The sequence below is a fragment of the Lethenteron reissneri genome, chromosome 23 (assembly GCF_015708825.2).
Source record: "Lethenteron reissneri isolate LAM-NWPU_2019-01 chromosome 23, ASM1570882v1, whole genome shotgun sequence".
NCBI classification, from domain to species: Eukaryota; Metazoa; Chordata; class Hyperoartia; order Petromyzontiformes; family Petromyzontidae; genus Lethenteron; species Lethenteron reissneri.
The window spans coordinates 23,559,045-23,578,731 of NC_083801.1; the positions used below are offsets into that span (position 1 = coordinate 23,559,045).

At 47.1% G+C, this 19,687-nt stretch overlaps 1 protein-coding gene across 1 annotated transcript in view; it reads right to left on the reverse strand.

Annotated features, from left to right (window-relative positions):
* The window catches only part of LOC133345732 (probable ATP-dependent DNA helicase HFM1), a 60,086-nt gene that overhangs the window by 12,718 nt on the left and 27,681 nt on the right, over positions 1–19,687 (reverse strand). Inside the window, exons 12-18 of the mRNA XM_061556701.1 lie at positions 7,571–7,674; positions 4,857–4,904; positions 4,234–4,331; positions 3,755–3,892; positions 3,547–3,632; positions 2,117–2,200; positions 841–998 (exon numbers count right to left, since the gene is read on the reverse strand). Of these exons, the coding sequence (XP_061412685.1) occupies positions 841–998; positions 2,117–2,200; positions 3,547–3,632; positions 3,755–3,892; positions 4,234–4,331; positions 4,857–4,904; positions 7,571–7,674 (716 nt within the window). The remainder of the gene's footprint in view (positions 1–840; positions 999–2,116; positions 2,201–3,546; positions 3,633–3,754; positions 3,893–4,233; positions 4,332–4,856; positions 4,905–7,570; positions 7,675–19,687) is intronic.

Sequence of the window (19,687 nt, forward strand, 5' to 3'; positions counted from 1 at the left end):
CACGATACACTCTCCCCAAAGGCGGCCAGCGACAGGGCGATCAATCCTACGCTTGTGTCCCATTCCCAATTAGTCGTAGGAGTTGCCTTGTTGTTGATAGCACATTGCCCTGTTGATGTTGTGATGCGGTCGATGGTTCACCGGTGTCTTTGAGGAATGTCAAAGCAAGCAGGTGCGATGTCTGCCTCTCAAATGATCAGGCTAATGAAGATTTTGTTCTATTTGTAATAAGAGCCTATGTCAGATTCACATGGTGATCGACTTGGCCGGTCCCGCTTTACAGCCAATGGGGGAAGAGCCTGGGAGCATGGCCACGGCGTGATCACGGGATGTCAGCTAGGTGATTGGTTTCGCTGGTCTTGGCCTCAGCCAATGGGAAGACAAGTCAGGGGCGTGGTCCCGGGAGTTGATGGGGAATCTAGGTGATTGGTTCTGCTGGTCTTGGCCTCAGCCAATGGGAAGACAAGTCAGGGGCGTGGTCCCGGGAGTTGATGGGGAATCTGGAACATTCGGCGCAGGCTATTGAGGATTGGCTGGAGGGTACCACGTGACCCAGGCGTTAAATAAGGGGAGAGAGGAGAGACACGGGGTCAAACACAGAACTAAGAGAGGGGGAGAGGCCACGCGCGAGTGGGGCTCCGGGTGCCACGTGGTGGTGTGCCTCTGGTGGCTGTCTGCCCGCTTCCCGTTGCCTGCCAGCAACGGGGAGTGTTTGTGAACTGCAAAGAAAGTGAAATAAAAGGACCGATTCTACAAGCCGTCTCCAGCGTGTTATTACATATTCAACATCAAACACACGTGGCCTTGTCACAATTACTGCGATGTGGAATGTGAGCGCACGTGATGATTTGCCGGTGGACGAGGTTGTTGTCGGAGTTGCCCATCAGCAGCGTGCAGATGTGGCTGTCCGGAGCTGTGCGCTGGGACTGCAGCTCCGCAAAGTTCTTCAGAACCACTGTGATCATCACCTCAGCCACAGCCTTGTAGTGCCGGTGACCCTGGGGGGACAAACAGCAACCAGCGCTATTCTGAATTGATGATAGGCAAAGCTTAGCAAGCCATGAAATTAAATTGACTTTTCTAGATTTGAAGCTTTCGTGACTGCACGGATTTATAATCTTAGGTTTTTTTGGTAAAGTCACGTAGGTAAAAAAATTGGAATTAATAAAAATAAAAATAAAATGGAAATCACGACGTTTCGGAGGCAACACAAAACTCCGTCTTCAGGTGGAAACGGAGGCTTGTGTTGCCTCTGAAACGTCGTGATTTTTATTTTATTTTTATTTTACTTTTATTAATTTTAATTTTTTACCTACGTGACTTTACCGAAAAAACCTAAGAATATGAAATTGACTTTTACTAAGGTGAAGATAAAAGTTAATTAGTCGATTTCTTCATTTAAAACCTCGGGAAAAAACACTTAACAAAACACAGAAAAATTGTAGCAACATGTCGATTTAAAGCTTTCGTGACTGCAGAGATTCATCTTCTTGGTTCTTTCGGTAAAGTCACGTAGAAGGGAAATAATAAAGTCATAAAAATAAAACACAATAAAATACAATTCTCACGACGTTACGGCCACAACGCAAGCAGCCGTCCTCAGGTGGAGAACAGGTCTGTCTGCTTCAGACGCTGTCTTTCCGACAGACCTGTTCTTCACCTGAGGACGGCTGCTTGCGTTGTGGCCGAAACGTCGTGAGAATTATTATTTATTAAGTTTTATTTTTATTATTTTATTATTTCCCTTCTACGTGACTTTACCGAAAGAACCAAGAAGATGTAGCAACATTCTAAAAGCCAACGGCCACTTGCCCCACTGTAGTCAGCAGCAGTGGCGGCTCCTGCACAATCTCTCAGGGGGGGCAAATGTCTGGATGATTGATAAGGATAAGCTCCACCCATGCAATGGATACATTAACAGCTTAAGCAGGTAAAGGCAACTTCACTTCTTTAATATTAATGACAAATAAAGTGACTCTTACAATACATCTTGTTTCTATACTCACTATTATTACAATCCACTCAGTTTCTTTTATTAAAGATTCCACTAGGTGGCGACAAATAATATTGTTGACTGAAACGTGCTTACGTATGATGAGGGCTCAGACTCATCTACCTGCACCATGCTGACTTGGTACTTGGGAAGATGCTGAACGGCGTCTTTCATCTGGTTCCCAAATGGAGGGTGTCTGTTCACTATCTGCACAATGCAGGAATACACCACCAGCAAAAACATCATTTGAGTTTTGTTGAAATGTTGTTTACATAATTGGTGTTTTACCCTTCTATCTGGCAACAAAACGGACACCTTTTTTTTGACAAGGAGTAAAAAAAAGGTGTCAGTTTTGTTGCCAGATAGAAGGGTAAAAAAACAATTATCATATTTTTACTGGCAAATGAGGTTCCAATGATGTTGTTTACAAACAAGAAATGCACTCGTTATTGGCTGGTGTTACTATTATTAAGGAAGGCTGACGATTATAATGCGTTATAATTATAATAAAAGTGTTTCCCCCTTTTTTCTGGCAACAAAACTGAAACCTTTTTACGAGGAATCACGTGGTGCATTCACCACAATACTTGTGGTCAGTGGCGGCTCCTGCAAAATCTCCCAGGGGGGGCAAATGTCTGGATGATTGATAAGGATAAGGTCCACCCATGCAATGGATAAATTAACAGCTTAAGCAGGTAAAGGCAACTTCACTTCTTTAATATTAATGACAAATAAAGTGACTCTTACAATACATCTTGTTTGTTTCTATACTCACTATTATTACAATCCACTCAGTTTCTTTTATTAAAGATTCCACTAGGTGGCGACAAATTATATTGTTGACTGAAACGTGCTGACGTATGATGACGTAAGCACGTTAGGGCGAGCCCTCCCGGAGCCATAGAGAATGCATTGCAGCGCCCCCGTTCGAAAAGAACATCTTTGAATGTAAGTCTATGGGGCCACTCGGGGCGATTCTCAGCCGGAGTGAAATCGCCCAAAAAGAGGCGGTACTCCACAGAACGTGACATTACGCTGATTGGACTATATCCAGAGGCTGCAGTGACGGCTAGCGTGACTCTGTGGTTGAATGAGATTGGTGGTGCGTCGCCCAATCGCCCTAATGAAGAAACCGCCCCTGCTTGTGGTCAACATGCAAACAAAAACACACACTCTGATAATATGATGCATTGCCCTTGGAACCGATTGGTCCACACCAGAGACGGCTTTCTTTTGAGCCTCGCCTCAATTGGTGCCAGACCAGAGGAGGTCTAATGATGTAGATGCTCACCCCGAGCCCTCGTTACTTTGATAGCGCAGAATAGTCTGTGAGCTGTACGCCTTTTGCGCTGTTGACACATTTCGATTTAAAGCTTTCGTGACTGCAGGCATTCATCTTCAGATTCATCTGCAGCTCCTTACTATTCAAATTGCGTTGTGGCCCGAAACGTCGTGAGAATTATTTTATAATGTTTTATTTTTATTATTTTATTATTTCCCTTCTACGTGACGACTTTACCGAAAGAACCAAGACGATGAACCCATGATCTCACCAACTCAATTTCCCGTCCATGAGTGTTTTCAATTTTCTCAAAAGATGTCAATCCAGCATTGACCAGTGCGCTGGACATTGAGAAGCCTACAGCAGAAACACACTGAGGTTAAGTCGCGTCTAATTGAAGGGTCTTATGAATAGAATTTCGTGGTTGTCAATCATTGCGTACGTATTGCCTTTTATACGTAAAAGGGACGATCATTTACCGATTTTTTCAAGTTGTTTTAAAACGAAAGGTGAATTCTCCCAAAGCTTTGCACGAAAACATTTCGTGAGTTGGACTGCATTCAGCACGGCCTGGAAGTTATTCCGTTTATCCTTTTGTTGCAAAAATTCGGCGAGACCTACAAACGCAAAACGGAGTTACAACAGATATTAATACTTCTAGATTTGAAGCTTTCGTGACTGCAATGATTCATATTCTTAGGTAAAGTCACCGTGTAGGTAAAAAACATAAAATAGTAAAATAAAATAAAAATCACGACGTTTCGGAGGCAACACAAGCTTCCATCTTCAGGTGGAACCGTCACAGCCACGGCAGCCGTATCAAGTACATGAGAGATTGCAAGAGCTACCACTCCGTTTATATAATGGTTGGAGAAGATAGATATAAATACTGCCGTGCTTTTAAACGTTAGCTCCGGAAACAAAGTGCATTTGTTTTAATGGTGCAGTTGAAACTGACATTTTGTAAGTCTGATTCCAGTCCTGAAGATTTTCGCAGTGTCCTGTATCAACGCAAAATCTTGCACGAGGACACATCCCAGCTGAGCTTGAATGAGACTACAAACAAAGCATCATTTCAATTGTGTAGCAAAGCAGAATTCTCCACTTGAACACACTGTTTTTGCAATATAGACGCAGTTTCGAGTGTTAAAGTGAGTGTCAATACATCTTGAAGGCTCTCCAATTAAAATGTATAATAATCTGCAAATGTGTAGAACGTTAAAACTCTAAGCACGAATTTTTCGATTTAAAGCTTTTTTCGTGACTGCAGGGATTCATCTTCTTGGTTCTTTCGGTAAAGTCACGTAGAAGGGAAGTAATAAAATAATAAAAATAAAACATAATAGAATAATTCTCACGACGTTTCGGCCGCTTGCGTTGTAGCCGAAACGTCGTGAGAATTATTTTATTTTATTATGTTTTATTATTTTATTACTTCCCTTCTACGTGACTTTACCGAAAGAACCAAGAAGGTCTAAACACGAAGTCGTGTTGCTAACGAGAAATAAAGTTCATAACCAACTCCAAATGTAAACGCATGTGCTATCTTAACAGGAGCATTGAAACCATAGCTGTACCTACCAGTTGATTTTCATTTCACTGGTTTTTATTTTACCGGGCATTGGAAATCTGAAATGATATAAGCATTCAGACTCACTCATAATGGTTTATACAAATAACTAATACACACCCAATATACAATATACACTAAACATGTGCTCATACCGACTTAAACCCCATTCGTTTATCCATACAATATTTTGAAATACGTAATACATTAACAACTACTATTGTCTCAAATATGTTAATGTTTTCTCACCTGATGTTTCACTATCCGAGAAACCTTTTGTTTAAATTAATTATAATACAAATTTTAGACCGATAAAACATTTGATATGAAACTTTCAACATGATTCCAGTAGTGTAGGTTCTGTATTTTTATTCCAAAGATGTAATGACATTAACACAGGATCTTAAAAAATTAACCCGTAAAAACAAAGTTTTTCACTATAAATCCTTTATATGCGTGGCATCGGTTTTATTTTATTATTCATTTCTGTTTTTTTTTTAGTAAGAGTTTCATTTTTATCACATTGGTATTTAAATTAAATATGAAAAAAAATTCCCTAAAAAGTGGAAAATTTTGGAAAAAAATTTTCACGAAAATAAATTGTCACGCACAACGAGTCTGTGCGCAAAATGTCAGCTCGATAGGATCACGGGAAGTGGGTTAAAAAACGACCGAAAGATTTGCACGGTCGTAAGCAAGCAAGTGAACTTAATATAAAGGATTTAAAATAAGTATAACCCGTAAAAACAAAGTTTTTCACTCTAAATCCTTTATATGCGTGGCGGCTAGAGTCCTCTCGTCCTCTGACTTGAGATGGCTGCCACCTATGGGTCAGATGATTGTCTGCCAGTATTAAGCAATTGGTAATTAAATATTTAATTTGTTTTCCCTAAACAGTGTAAAATTTTGGAAAAAAAATTTCACGAAAATTAATTGTCACACAACAACGAGTCTGTGTGCAAAATGTCAGCTCGATTGGATCACGGGAAGTGGGTTAAAAAACGACCGAAAGATTTGCACGGTCGTAAGCGCGCAAGCAAGCAAGCAAGTGAACTTAATATAAAGGATTTTTAAAAATACCTAACATTCTTCAAACTGACCAAATATACCATTTAAAAATTGCAATTTATTGTAATGTAACTTTGCCAACACACATTATGTATAATTGTATATTTACAAATGGCAATTCACCTACATTGGTTTAAACAAAAGTGACTGCTGATGAGACACGAAATGTCAACACCAGTCCAGAGTTTGCTTGCGTGGAACCAAGTCTGCTGAGATGATGCACTCCCACAACTCCACGTGGCGGCTGATAGGAAGTGTCACGTGTCTGCATTATTTCATGTGGATGGACAGATACAGTGAGGGGGGGAAAAGTATTTGATCCCCTGCTGATGTAGTACGTTTGCCCACTGACAAAGAAATGATGAGTCTATAATTTTAACGGTAGGTTTATTTGAACAGTGAGAGACAGAATAACAACAACAAACTCCAGAGAAACGCATGTCAAAAATGTTATAAATTGATTTGAAAAAAGTATTGGATCCCCTGCTGATGTAGTACGTTTGCCCGCTGACAAAGAAATGATGAGTCTGTAATTTTAACGGTAGGTTTATTTGAACAGTGAGAGACAGAATAACAACAACAAAATCCAGATAAACGCATGTCAAAAATGTTATAAATTGATTTGCATTTTAATGAGGGAAATGAGTATTTGACCCCCTCTCAATCAGAAAGATTTCTGGCTCCCAGGTGTCTTTTATACAGGTAACGAGCTGAGATTAGGAGCACACTCTTAAAGGGAGTGCTCCTAATCTCAGCTTGTTACAGTGAGGAGGGAAAAAAGTCTTTGATCCCCTGATGATTTTGTACGTTTGCCCGCTGACAAAGAAATGATGAGTCTGTAATTTTAATGTTGGGTTTATTTGGAGAGTTTGGAATCTGATTGATTGATTGCTTCTGTGAACAGGTGTCTTTTATACAGGTAACAAGCTGAGAGTAGGAGCACTCCCTTTAAGAGTGTGCTCCTAATCTCAGCCCCTTACCTGTATAAAAGACACCTGGGAGCCAGAAATCTTTCTGATTGAGAGGGGGTCAAATACTTATTTCCCTCATTAAAATGCAAATCAGTTTATAACATTTTTGACATGCGCTTTTCTGGATTATTTTGTTGTTATTCTGTCTCTCACTGTTCAAATAAACCTACCATTAAAATTACAGACTGATCATTTCTTTGTCAGTGGGCAAACGTACAAAATCATCAGGGGATCAAATACTTTTTAAATCCTTTATATTAAGTTCACTCGCTTGCTTGCTTGCGCGCTTACGACCGTGCAAATCTTTCGGTCGTTTTTTAACCCACTTCCCGTGATCCAATCGAGCTGACATTTTCCACACACACTCGTTGTGCGTGACAATTTATTTTCGTAAAATTTTTTTCCTAAATTTTACACTTTTTAGGAAAAAATGTATTATATTAAATTACCAATTGCTTAATGCTGGCAGGCAATCATCTGACCCATAGGTGGCAGCCATCTCAAGCCAGAGGACGAGAGGACTCTAGCCGCCACGCATATAAAGGATTTATAGTGAAAAACTTTGTTTTTACGGGTTAATTTTTTCCCTCACTGTATGTGAAGGAGGTATATTGTACGCTTATTATTTTCCCCCATTCTTTACGACGATGCTAATGTTTATTTTGCGATGTGTCACCGATTGTTACCGTATGATGTGCTTTTTGACCACGTTCAATGTGTTCAGGGCTTTCTTTTCATTGACGCGGAGTGCGATGTCTTTGTACTCTCGACAGCTTGAGATGAGCGTCACCTGTAAAGAAGGTCAAAGATCAAGATGTCATCGTGGCCAACACCGTTGATGCCGCTACACAGAATTGTAAAAGAATTCCACCCTCCGTCAGATCCCGCATCTACTGCACGATAAACACGCACAATGAGCTCCCAAGTCTGCCCTGACACTAAACGCACATCCATTACAGGGTCAAATCAGTATTTGATGACCACCAAACATGGCAAAACTGTTTTATTGGTTATTTCGGTAAAGTCACGTAGAAGGGAAGTAATAAAATAATAAAAATAAAACATAATAAAATTATTCTCACAGAGTCAGACTCTGTCGCCTCGACGGACCTGGTTTTCACCTGAGGACGGCTGCTTGCGTTGTGGCCGAAACGTCGTGAGAATAATTTTATTATTTTTTATTTTTATTATTTTATTACTTCCCTTCTACGTGGTGACTTTACCAAAAGAACCAAGAAGATGAATCCCTGCAGTCACGAAAGCTTTAAATCAAAATGGCAAAACAGTTTTCTTCTTCTTGGTTCTTTCGGTAAAGTCATCACGTAGAAGGGAAATAATAAAATAATAAAAATAAAACACAAAACAATAATTTTCACGACGTTTCGGCCACAACGCAAGCAGCCGTCCTCAGGTGAAAACCAGGTCCGCCGAGGCGACAGCGTCTGAATGAAACAGCACACGAGCTTGGAGCATGTATATAAGCTGGGCGCCTTGACAAAGGAATTTGCATATCAATAGGAATTTAGCATATTTATGGGAAATGCAGGAATGTGATTGCTACTACATATGCATGTGCATTATGCAAAAAAAAATAGCAAAACTGCTCAATCATCTGTGTAGGACCTGAAACACACGCGCCACGCGCTCTGTGGGTCTGTTGCGAGGCAGACAAGCAAGTGCACAGTGGGGGTATTTGAAGACGATGATGTTGCTGTTGCTGAGGCGTGAGGGGAGACGCGTTAAGTGGCGTCACAGCTGTTAAGGGCAAATGCTACATCTGGTCAATTTTGCTGTACGGAGTAGAGACGTGCACACTGACAACAACAGCAACAAAAAGGCTCGAAGCTTTCGAGATGTGGCTGTATCGAAGGATGCTGAAAATCCCATGATGGACAGCCAAACCACCAATATACAAGTTGTGCAAGATATGGGCACTGACAGGCAACTGCTGAAGACCATCATTAGCAGGAAGTGTTACTACCTAGCAGAGGTGGGACAAAGTCATTTTTATGCAAGTCCAAGTCGAGTCTGAAGTCATCAAATTCATGACTCGAGTCTGACTCGAGTCCAAGTCACATGACTCGAGTCCACACCTCAGAGGTGGGACAAAGTCATTGTTATGCAAGTCCAAGTCGAGTCTGAAGTCATCAAATTCATGACTCGAGTCTGACTCGAGTCCAAGTCACATGACTCGAGTCCACACCTCAGAGGTGGGACAAAGTCATTGTTATGCAAGTCCAAGTCGAGTCTGAAGTCATCAAATTCATGACTCGAGTCTGACTCGAGTCCAAGTCACATGACTCGAGTCCACACCTCTGCTACCTAGGCCACATTGCCCGAAACGACCACAAATGCCAGCTATTAAAGCAAATCCTGGAAGGAAAAATCGAAGGGAAAAAACGACCAGGACGGCCAAAAACGACATGGCTCAGTAACATCAAAACATGGCTACAATTAACAACAGCAGCACAAACTCTACACGCCGTGCTAGACCGGGACCAATGTCATCGTGAAGTCGCACACGCCGTTAGGCAGCACTAAAGAAGAAGAAGGGGACACAGGCCGGTGATTGGTTGAGAGGGTGAGTGATGAACGAGTTGGCGTCGCTCTGGCGGGAACAACAACGTCACGTGAGGCTGGGGGCCTGGGGGCCGAGGGGTAATCGGGGGGTGGGTGAACAGGGACTGATTGGGGTGGGTCTAAAAGGCACAGCGCAACAGAGAGAGAGAGGGGGGGTCTTGGTCGGAGTCTTGGTGGGAGCTGGAGGGATGGGGAGCTGGAGGGATGGTGCCCGGGCTAGCAAGAGAGAGATACGATATAAGAGTAACAGCGGAGAGAGACAGGTCAAGTACGGTAGCCGCGGATAGAGGAGACAGAGTGAGGGGTAGCAGTGGTAGCAGTGACAGCAGTGGTAGCAGCGGCAGCAGTAGTAGCAGTGGTAGCAGTGACAGCAGTGGTAGCAGCGGCAGCAGTAGTAGCAGTGGCAGCAGTGGTAGCAGTGGCAGCAGTGGCAGCAGCGGTAGCAGTGGCAGCAGCGGTAGCAGTGGTAGCAGTAGTAGCAGTGGTAGCAGTGGTAGCAGCGGTAGCAGCAGCAGCAGTGGTAGCAGCGGCAGCAGCGGCAGCAGCGGTAGCAGTGGCAGCAGTGGCAGCAGTGCATCAGAGAAGATACGGAGCTGGGTAGCAGCGGAGCGAAGGACTCTGGGAGAGCTGGAGAGAGAGCGGAGGGACACAGAGCGCCGCTGATGGCGGATGGCGTGGCGGGGCGAACGGGTGGCCACGGAGCGGCGATGAGGAGAAGGCGTGGACCTCGAGGAGCAAATAAACGGGACGAGAAAGACAACACGAGTACGAGTTCTACATCTGCACAATTGTTTGTCTGCTTATTAATTTGTTTTACTGGTAGGAACGAAGTGAACCAGCCTGCAATAGATTATATCGTCCGTCCGTCCGATGTCCGATTAGGTGTAGCAACATCGCCCCCTACTGCAAACACTTGGCAGGACCCTACAAAAACCTTTAGACTCAGTGGGGCTTTCCTGGCTAAACAAGTGTAATAATACATTATGTTTATATTCTTTGGTTATTCGTTCCTACCAGCCCCCCCGCAGGGACCTGTTACAAAATAACTCGCGGCCTGTTGTCAAATATCCAAAATAATAGTCTACAGCCGCTTGTCAAATCCGCTGCCGCTGCTGCTGTTGCTATAAGTGGTTGTTTGATGCGTGTCACACACACACACATCCTTGTCTGTTCTAGATTTGAAGCTTTCGTGACTGCAAGGATTCATATTCTTAGGTTTTTTCGGTAAAGTCACCGTGTAGGTAAAAACATCAAAATTAATGAAAATAAAATAAAACAAAAAATCACGACGTTTCGGAGGCAACACAAGTCTCCGTCATCAGGTGGGACCGTCACAGCCGGATTAGCTGCATCAAGTGAGGCAATGATTCAAGATGTAATCCCTTATCAAGATGTAATCCCTTATAAGCAAGTTGAAGGGGGGGGGGGAGAAGAGGGGGGGGGGAGCTCATCAGAATGTGGTAGCCAATGATGAGCCCCCCCCCTCTCCTCCCCCCCTTCAACTTGCTTATAAGGGATTACATCTTGAATAATTGCCTCACTTGATACAGCTAATCTGGCTGTGACGGTCCCACCTTATGACGGAGACTTGTGTTGCCTCCGAAACGTCGTGATTTTTTGTTTTATTTTATTTTCATTAATTTTGATGTTTTTACCTACACGGTGACTTTACCGAAAAAACCTAAGAATACGAATCCTTGCCTGTTAACATGATTACAGTCACTCGCTGTCATGCGTTGTCATGAACCCTTTCTTAAAGTCTTAAAGTCTTAAAGTCACTTTATTGTCAAGTGTGTTACATGCGTGGTGGTCAAGGTTGACACCAAGGTTGACACAAGCTAGGGGAGAGGTACGTACCGGTCTGGACCGGCCCGGATTGACAGGGACGAGAGGTAGTTGGAACGGCTCTGAGGGGAGGGGGCTGGCGAGAGCCAGGGCCCGAGACACCCCCGCCCCTCAGAGAGAGGGGAGATATAAGACGGCTCCCGGAGAGCGGAGGGGTCGATCGGAGGAGAAGCTGAAGGAGGAGAGCCGGAGATCCTGGACCCCCAAACCTCAAGGATGCCGCCCCTCTGGAACTGAGTGGGCTGAGTAGCTGTAGGCTAGGGAAGAGAGTAGCTGAGTAGCTGTAGGCTAGGGAAGAGAGTAGCTGAGTAGCTGTAGGATAGGGAAGAGAGTAGCTGAGTAGCTGTAGGCTAGGGACGAGAGTAACAGAGTAGTTGGAGGCTAGGGAAGAGAGTAGCTGAGTAGCTGTAGGCTAGGGAAGAGAGTAGCTGAGTAGCTGTAGGCTAGGGAAGAGAGTAGCTGAGTAGCTGTAGGCTAGGGAAGAGAGTAGCTGAGTAGCTGTAGGCTAGGGAAGAGAGTAGCTGAGTAGCTGTAGGCTAGGGACGAGAGTAACAGAGTAGCTGGAGGCTAGGGAAGAGAGTAGCTGAGTAGCTGTAGGCTAGGGAAGAGAGTAGCTGAGTAGCTGTAGGCTAGGGAAGAGAGTAGCTGAGTAGCTGTAGGCTAGGGAAGAGAGTAGCTGAGTAGCTGTAGGCTAGGGAAGAGAGTAGCTGAGTAGCTGTAGGCTAGGGAAGAGAGTAGCTGAGTAGCTGTAGGCTAGGGAAGAGAGTAGCTGAGTAGCTGTAGGCTAGGGAAGAGAGTAGCTGAGTAGCTGTAGGCTAGGGAAGAGAGTAGCTGAGTAGCTGTAGGCTAGGGAAGAGAGTAGCTGAGTAGCTGTAGGCTAGGGAAGAGAGTAGCTGAGTAGCTGTAGGCTAGGGAAGAGAGTAGCTGAGTAGCTGTAGGCTAGGGAAGAGAGTAGCTGAGTAGCTGTAGGCTAGGGAAGAGAGTAGCTGAGTAGCTGTAGGCTAGGGAAGAGAGTAGCTGAGTAGCTGTAGGCTAGGGAAGAGAGTAGCTGAGTAGCTGTAGGCTAGGGAAGAGAGTAGCTGAGTAGCTGTAGGCTAGGGAAGAGAGTAGCTGAGTAGCTGTAGGCTAGGGAAGAGAGTAGCTGAGTAGCTGTAGGCTAGGGAAGAGAGTAGCTGAGTAGCTGTAGGCTAGGGAAGAGAGTAGCTGAGTAGCTGTAGGCTAGGGACGAGAGTAGCTGAGTAGCTGTAGGCTAGGGACGAGAGTAGCTGAGTAGCTGTAGGCTAGGGAAGAGAGTAGCTGAGTAGCTGTAGGCTAGGGAAGAGAGTAGCTGAGTAGCTGTAGGCTAGGGAAGAGAGTAGCTGAGTAGCTGTAGGCTAGGGAAGAGAGTAGCTGAGTAGCTGTAGGCTAGGGAAGAGAGTAGCTGAGTAGCTGGAGGCTAGGGAAGAGAGTAGCTGAGTAGCTGTAGGCTAGGGACGAGAGTAGCTGAGTAGCTGGAGGCTAGGGAAGAGAGTAGCTGAGTAGCTGTAGGCTAGGGAAGAGAGTAGCTGAGTAGCTGTAGGCTAGGGAAGAGAGTAGCTGAGTAGCTGTAGGCTAGGGGAGAGAGTAGCTGAGTAGCTGGAGGCTAGGGAAGAAAGTAGCTGAGTAGCTGTAGGCTAGGGAAGAGAGTAGCTGAGTAGCTGTAGGCTAGGGAAGAGAGTAGCTGAGTAGCTGTAGGCTAGGGAAGAGAGTAGCTGAGTAGCTGTAGGCTAGGGAAGAGAGTAGCTGAGTAGCTGTAGGCTAGGGAAGAGAGTAGCTGAGTAGCTGTAGGCTAGGGAAGAGAGTAGCTGAGTAGCTGTAGGCTAGGGAAGAGAGTAGCTGAGTAGCTGTAGGCTAGGGAAGAGAGTAGCTGAGTAGCTGTAGGCTAGGGAAGAGAGTAGCTGAGTAGCTGTAGGCTAGGGAAGAGAGTAGCTGAGTAGCTGTAGGCTAGGGAGAGAGTAGCTGAGTAGCTGTAGGCTAGGGAAGAGAGTAGCTGAGTAGCTGTAGGCTAGGGAAGAGAGTAGCTGAGTAGCTGTAGGCTAGGGAAGAGAGTAGCTGAGTAGCTGTAGGCTAGGGAAGAGAGTAGCTGAGTAGCTGGAGGCTAGGGAAGAGAGTAGCTGAGTAGCTGTAGGCTAGGGAAGAGAGTAGCTGAGTAGCTGGAGGCTAGGGAAGAGAGTAGCTGAGTAGCTGTAGGCTAGGGACGAGGTAGCTGAGTAGCTGTAGGCTAGGGAAGAGAGTAGCTGAGTAGCTGTAGGCTAGGGAAGAGAGTAGCTGAGTAGCTGTAGGCTAGGGACGAGAGTAGCTGAGTAGCTGTAGGCTAGGGAAGAGAGTAGCTGAGTAGCTGTAGGCTAGGGAAGAGAGTAGCTGAGTAGCTGTAGGCTAGGGAAGAGAGTAGCTGAGTAGCTGTAGGCTAGGAAGAGAGTAGCTGAGTAGCTGTAGGCTAGGGACGAGAGTAGCTGAGTAGCTGGAGGCTAGGGAAGAGAGTAGCTGAGTAGCTGGAGGCTAGGGAAGAGAGTAGCTGAGTAGCTGTAGGCTAGGGAAGAGAGTCGCTGAGTAGGTGGAGGCTAGGGAAGAGAGTAGCTGAGTAGCTGTAGGCTAGGGACGAGAGTAGCTGAGTAGCTGGAGGCTAGGGAAGAGAGTAGCTGAGTAGCTGTAGGCTAGGGAAGAGAGTAGCTGAGTAGCTGTAGGCTAGGGAAGAGAGTAGCTGAGTAGCTGTAGGCTAGGGAAGAGAGTAGCTGAGTAGCTGTAGGTAGGGGAGAGAGTAGCTGAGTAGCTGGAGGCTAGCGAAGAGAGTAGCTGAGTAGCTGTAGGCTAGGGAAGAGAGTAGCTGAGTAGCTGTAGGCTAGGGAAGAGAGTAGTGAGTAGCTGTAGGCTAGGGGAAGAGAGTAGCTGAGTAGCTGGAGGCTAGGGAAGAGAGTAGCTGAGTAGCTGTAGGCTAGGGAAGAGAGTAGCTGAGTAGCTGTAGGCTAGGGAAGAAGAGTAGCTGAGTAGCTGTAGGCTAGGGAAGAGAGTAGCTGAGTAGCTGGAGGCTAGGAAGAGAGTAGCTGAGTAGCTGTAGGCTAGGGAAGAAAGTAGCTGAGTAGCTGTAGGCTAGGGAGAGAGTAGCTGAGTAGCTGTAGGCTAGGGAAGAGAGTAGCTGAGTAGCTGTAGGCTAGGGAAGAGAGTAGCTGAGTAGCTGTAGGCTAGGGACGAGAGTAGCTGAGTAGCTGTAGGCTAGGGAAGAGAGTAGCTGAGTAGCTGTAGGCTAGGGACGAGAGTAGCTGAGTAGCTGTAGGCTAGGGACGAGAGTAGCTGAGTAGCTGTAGGCTAGGGAAGAGAGTAGCTGAGTAGCTGTAGGCTAGGGAAGAGAGTAGCTGAGTAGCTGTAGGCTAGGGAAGAGAGTAGCTGAGTAGCTGGAGGCTAGGGAAGAGAGTAGCTGAGTAGCTGTAGGCTAGGGACGAGAGTAGCTGAGTAGCTGTAGGCTAGGGAAGAGAGTAGCTGAGTAGCTGTAGGCTAGGGAAGAGAGTAGCTGAGTAGCTGTAGGCTAGGGAAGAGAGTAGCTGAGTAGCTGTAGGCTAGGGAAGAGAGTAGCTGAGTAGCTGTAGGCTAGGGAAGAGAGTAGCTGAGTAGCTGGAGGCTAGGGAAGAGAGTAGCTGAGTAGCTGTAGGCTAGGGAACGAGAGTAGCTGAGTAGCTGTAGGCTAGGGAAGAGAGTAGCTGAGTAGCTGTAGGCTAGGGAAGAGAGTAGCTGAGTAGCTGTAGGCTAGGGAAGAGAGTAGCTGAGTAGCTGTAGGCTAGGGAAGAGAGTAGCTGAGTAGCTGTAGGCTAGGGAGAGAGTAGCTGAGTAGCTGTAGGCTAGGGACGAGAGTAGCTGAGTAGCTGGAGGCTAGGGAAGAGAGTAGCTGAGTAGCTGTAGGCTAGGGAAGAGAGTGGCTGAGTAGCTGTAGGCTAGGGACGAGAGTAGCTGAGTAGCTGTAGGCTAGGGAAGAGAGTAGCTGAGTAGCTGTAGGCTAGGGAAGAGAGTAGCTGAGTAGCTGTAGGCTAGGGAAGAGAGTAGCTGAGTAGCTGTAGGCTAGGGACGAGAGTAGCTGAGTAGCTGTAGGCTAGGGAAGAGAGTAGCTGATTAGCTGTAGGCTAGGGAAGAGAGTAGCTGAGTAGCTGTAGGCTAGGGACGAGAGTAGCTGAGTAGCTGTAGGCTAGGGAAGAGAGTAGCTGAGTAGCTGGAGGCTAGGGAAGAGTAGCTGAGTAGCTGTAGGCTAGGGAAGAGAGTAGCTGAGTAGCTGTAGGCTAGGGAAGAGAGTAGCTGAGTAGCTGGAGGCTAGGGAAGAGAGTAGCTGAGTAGCTGGAGGCTAGGGACGAGAGTAGCTGAGTAGCTGTAGGCTAGGGAAGGGAGTAGCTGAGTAGCTGTAGGCTAGGGAAGAGAGTAGCTGAGTAGCTGTAGGCTAGGGAAGAGAGTAGCTGAGTAGCTGTAGGCTAGGGAAGAGAGTAGCTGAGTAGCTGGAGGCTAGGGAAGAGAGTAGCTGAGTAGCTGTAGGCTAGGGAAGAGAGTAGCTGAGTAGCTGTAGGCTAGGGAAGAGAGTAGCTGAGTAGCTGTAGGCTAGGGAAGAGAGTAGCTGAGTAGCTGTAGGCTAGGGAAGAGAGTAGCTGAGTAGCTGTAGGCTAGGGACGAGAGTAGCTGAGTAGCTGGAGGCTAGGGAAGAGAGTAGCTGAGTAGCTGGAGGCTAGGGAAGAGAGTAGCTGAGTAGCTGTAGGCTAGGGAAGAGAGTAGCTGAGTAGCTGTAGGCTAGGGACGAGAGTAGCTGAGTAGCTGTAGGCTAGGGAAGAGAGTAGCTGAGTAGCTGTAGGCTAGGGAAGAGAGTAGCTGAGTAGCTGTAGGCTAGGGAAGAGAGTAGCTGAGTAGCTGTAGGCTAGGGACGAGAGTAGCTGAGTAGCTGTAGGCTAGGGAAGAGAGTAGCTGATTAGCTGTAGGCTAGGGAAGAGAGTAGCTGAGTAGCTGTAGGCTAGGGACGAGAGTAGCTGAGTAGCTGTAGGCTAGGGAAGAGAGTAGCTGAGTAGCTGGAGGCTAGGGAAGAGAGTAGCTGAGTAGCTGTAGGCTAGGGAAGAGAGTAGCTGAGTAGCTGTAGGCTAGGGAAGAGAGTAGCTGAGTAGCTGGAGGCTAGGGAAGAGAGTAGCTGAGTAGCTGGAGGCTAGGGACGAGAGTAGCTGAGTAGCTGTAGGCTAGGGAAGGGAGTAGTTGAGTAGCTGTAGGCTAGGGAAGAGAGTAGCTGAGTAGCTGTAGGCTAGGGAAGAGAGTAGCTGAGTAGCTGTAGGCTAGGGAAGAGAGTAGCTGAGTAGCTGGAGGCTAGGGAAGAGAGTAGCTGAGTAGCTGTAGGCTAGGGAAGAGAGTAGCTGAGTAGCTGTAGGCTAGGGAAGAGAGTAGCTGAGTAGCTGTAGGCTAGGGAAGAGAGTAGCTGAGTAGCTGTAGGCTAGGGACGAGAGTAGCTGAGTAGCTGGAGGCTAGGGAAGAGAGTAGCTGAGTAGCTGGAGGCTAGGGAAGAGAGTAGCTGAGTAGCTGTAGGCTAGGGAAGAGAGTAGCTGAGTAGCTGTAGGCTAGGGAAGAGAGTAGCTGAGTAGCTGTAGGCTAGGGAAGAGAGTAGCTGAGTAGCTGTAGGCTAGGGACGAGAGTAACAGAGTAGCTGTAGGCTAGGGAAGAGAGTAGCTGAGTAGCTGTAGGCTAGGGAAGAGAGTAGCTGAGTAGCTGGAGGCTAGGGAAGAGAGTAGCTGAGTAGCTGTAGGCTAGGGACGAGAGTAACAGAGTAGCTGTAGGCTAGGGAAGAGAGTAGCTGAGTAGCTGGAGGCTAGGGAAGAGAGTAGCTGAGTAGCTGTAGGCTAGGGAAGAGAGTAGCTGAGTAGCTGTAGGCTAGGGAAGAGAGTAGCTGAGTAGCTGTAGGCTAGGAAGAGAGTAGCTGAGTAGCTGTAGGCTAGGGAAGAGAGTAGCTGAGTAGCTGTAGGCTAGGGACGAGAGTAGCTGAGTAGCTGGAGGCTAGGGAAGAGAGTAGCTGAGTAGCTGGAGGCTAGGGAAGAGAGTAGCTGAGTAGCTGTAGGCTAGGGAAGAGAGTAGCTGAGTAGCTGTAGGCTAGGGAAGAGAGTAGCTGAGTAGCTGTAGGCTAGGGAAGAGAGTAGCTGAGTAGCTGTAGGCTAGGGAAGAGAGTAGCTGAGTAGCTGTAGGCTAGGGAAGAGAGTAGCTGAGTAGCTGTAGGCTAGGGACGAGAGTAGCTGAGTAGCTGTAGGCTAGGGAAGAGAGTAGCTGAGTAGCTGTAGGCTAGGGAAGAGAGTAGCTGAGTAGCTGTAGGCTAGGGAAGAGAGTAGCTGAGTAGCTGTAGGCTAGGGACGAGAGTAGCTGAGTAGCTGTAGGCTAGGGAAGAGAGTAGCTGAGTAGCTGTAGGCTAGGGAAGAGAGTAGCTGAGTAGCTGTAGGCTAGGGACGAGAGTAGCTGAGTAGCTGTAGGCTAGGGAAGAGAGTAGCTGATTAGCTGTAGGCTAGGGAAGAGAGTAGCTGAGTAGCTGTAGGCTAGGGACGAGAGTAGCTGAGTAGCTGTAGGCTAGGGAAGAGAGTAGCTGAGTAGCTGGAGGCTAGGGAAGAGAGTAGCTGAGTAGCTGTAGGCTAGGGAAGAGAGTAGCTGAGTAGCTGTAGGCTAGGGAAGAGAGTTAGCTGAGTAGCTGGAGGCTAGGGAAGAGAGTAGCTGAGTAGCTGGAGGCTAGGGACGAGAGTAGCTGAGTAGCTGTAGGCTAGGGAAGGGAGTAGCTGAGTAGCTGTAGGCTAGGGAAGAGAGTAGCTGAGTAGCTGTAGGCTAGGGAAGAGAGTAGCTGAGTAGCTGTAGGCTAGGGAAGAGAGTAGCTGAGTAGCTGGAGGCTAGGGAAGAGAGTAGCTGAGTAGCTGTAGGCTAGGGAAGAGAGTAGCTGAGTAGCTGTAGGCTAGGGAAGAGAGTAGCTGAGTAGCTGTAGGCTAGGGAAGAGAGTAGCTGAGTAGCTGTAGGCTAGGGAAGAGAGTAGCTGAGTAGCTGTAGGCTAGGGACGAGAGTAGCTGAGTAGCTGGAGGCTAGGGAAGAGAGTAGCTGAGTAGCTGGAGGCTAGGGAAGAGAGTAGCTGAGTAGCTGTAGGCTAGGGAAGAGAGTAGCTGAGTAGCTGTAGGCTAGGGACGAGAGTAGCTGAGTAGCTGTAGGCTAGGGAAGAGAGTAGCTGAGTAGCTGTAGGCTAGGGAAGAGAGTAGCTGAGTAGCTGTAGGCTAGGGAAGAGAGTAGCTGAGTAGCTGTAGGCTAGGGACGAGAGTAGCTGAGTAGCTGTAGGCTAGGGAAGAGAGTAGCTGATTAGCTGTAGGCTAGGGAAGAGAGTAGCTGAGTAGCTGTAGGCTAGGGACGAGAGTAGCTGAGTAGCTGTAGGCTAGGGAAGAGAGTAGCTGAGTAGCTGGAGGCTAGGGAAGAGAGTAGCTGAGTAGCTGTAGGCTAGGGAAGAGAGTCGCTGAGTAGCTGTAGGCTAGGGAAGAGAGTAGCTGAGTAGCTGGAGGCTAGGGAAGAGAGTAGCTGAGTAGCTGGAGGCTAGGGACGAGAGTAGCTGAGTAGCTGTAGGCTAGGGAAGGGAGTAGCTGAGTAGCTGTAGGCTAGGGAAGAGAGTAGCTGAGTAGCTGTAGGCTAGGGAAGAGAGTAGCTGAGTAGCTGTAGGCTAGGGAAGAGAGTAGCTGAGTAGCTGGAGGCTAGGGAAGAGAGTAGCTGAGTAGCTGTAGGCTAGGGAAGAGAGTAGCTGAGTAGCTGTAGGCTAGGGAAGAGAGTAGCTGAGTAGCTGTAGGCTAGGGAAGAGAGTAGCTGAGTAGCTGTAGGCTAGGGACGAGAGTAGCTGAGTAGCTGGAGGCTAGGGAAGAGAGTAGCTGAGTAGCTGGAGGCTAGGGAAGAGAGTAGCTGAGTAGCTGTAGGCTAGGGAAGAGAGTAGCTGAGTAGCTGTAGGCTAGGGAAGAGAGTAGCTGAGTAGCTGTAGGCTAGGGAAGAGAGTAGCTGAGTAGCTGTAGGCTAGGGACGAGAGTAACATGAGTAGCTGTAGGCTAGGGAAGAGAGTAGCTGAGTAGCTGTAGGCTAGGGAAGAGAGTAGCTGAGTAGCTGGAGGCTAGGGAAGAGAGTAGCTGAGTAGCTGTAGGCTAGGGACGAGAGTAAGCTGAGTAGCTGTAGGCTAGGGAAGAGAGTAGCTGAGTAGCTGGAGGCTAGGGAAGAGAGTAGCTGAGTAGCTGTAGGCTAGGGAAGAGAGTAGCTGAGTAGCTGTAGGCTAGGGAAGAGAGTAGCTGAGTAGCTGTAGGCTAGGGAAGAGAGTAGCTGAGTAGCTGTAGGCTAGGGAAGAGAGTAGCTGAGTAGCTGTAGGCTAG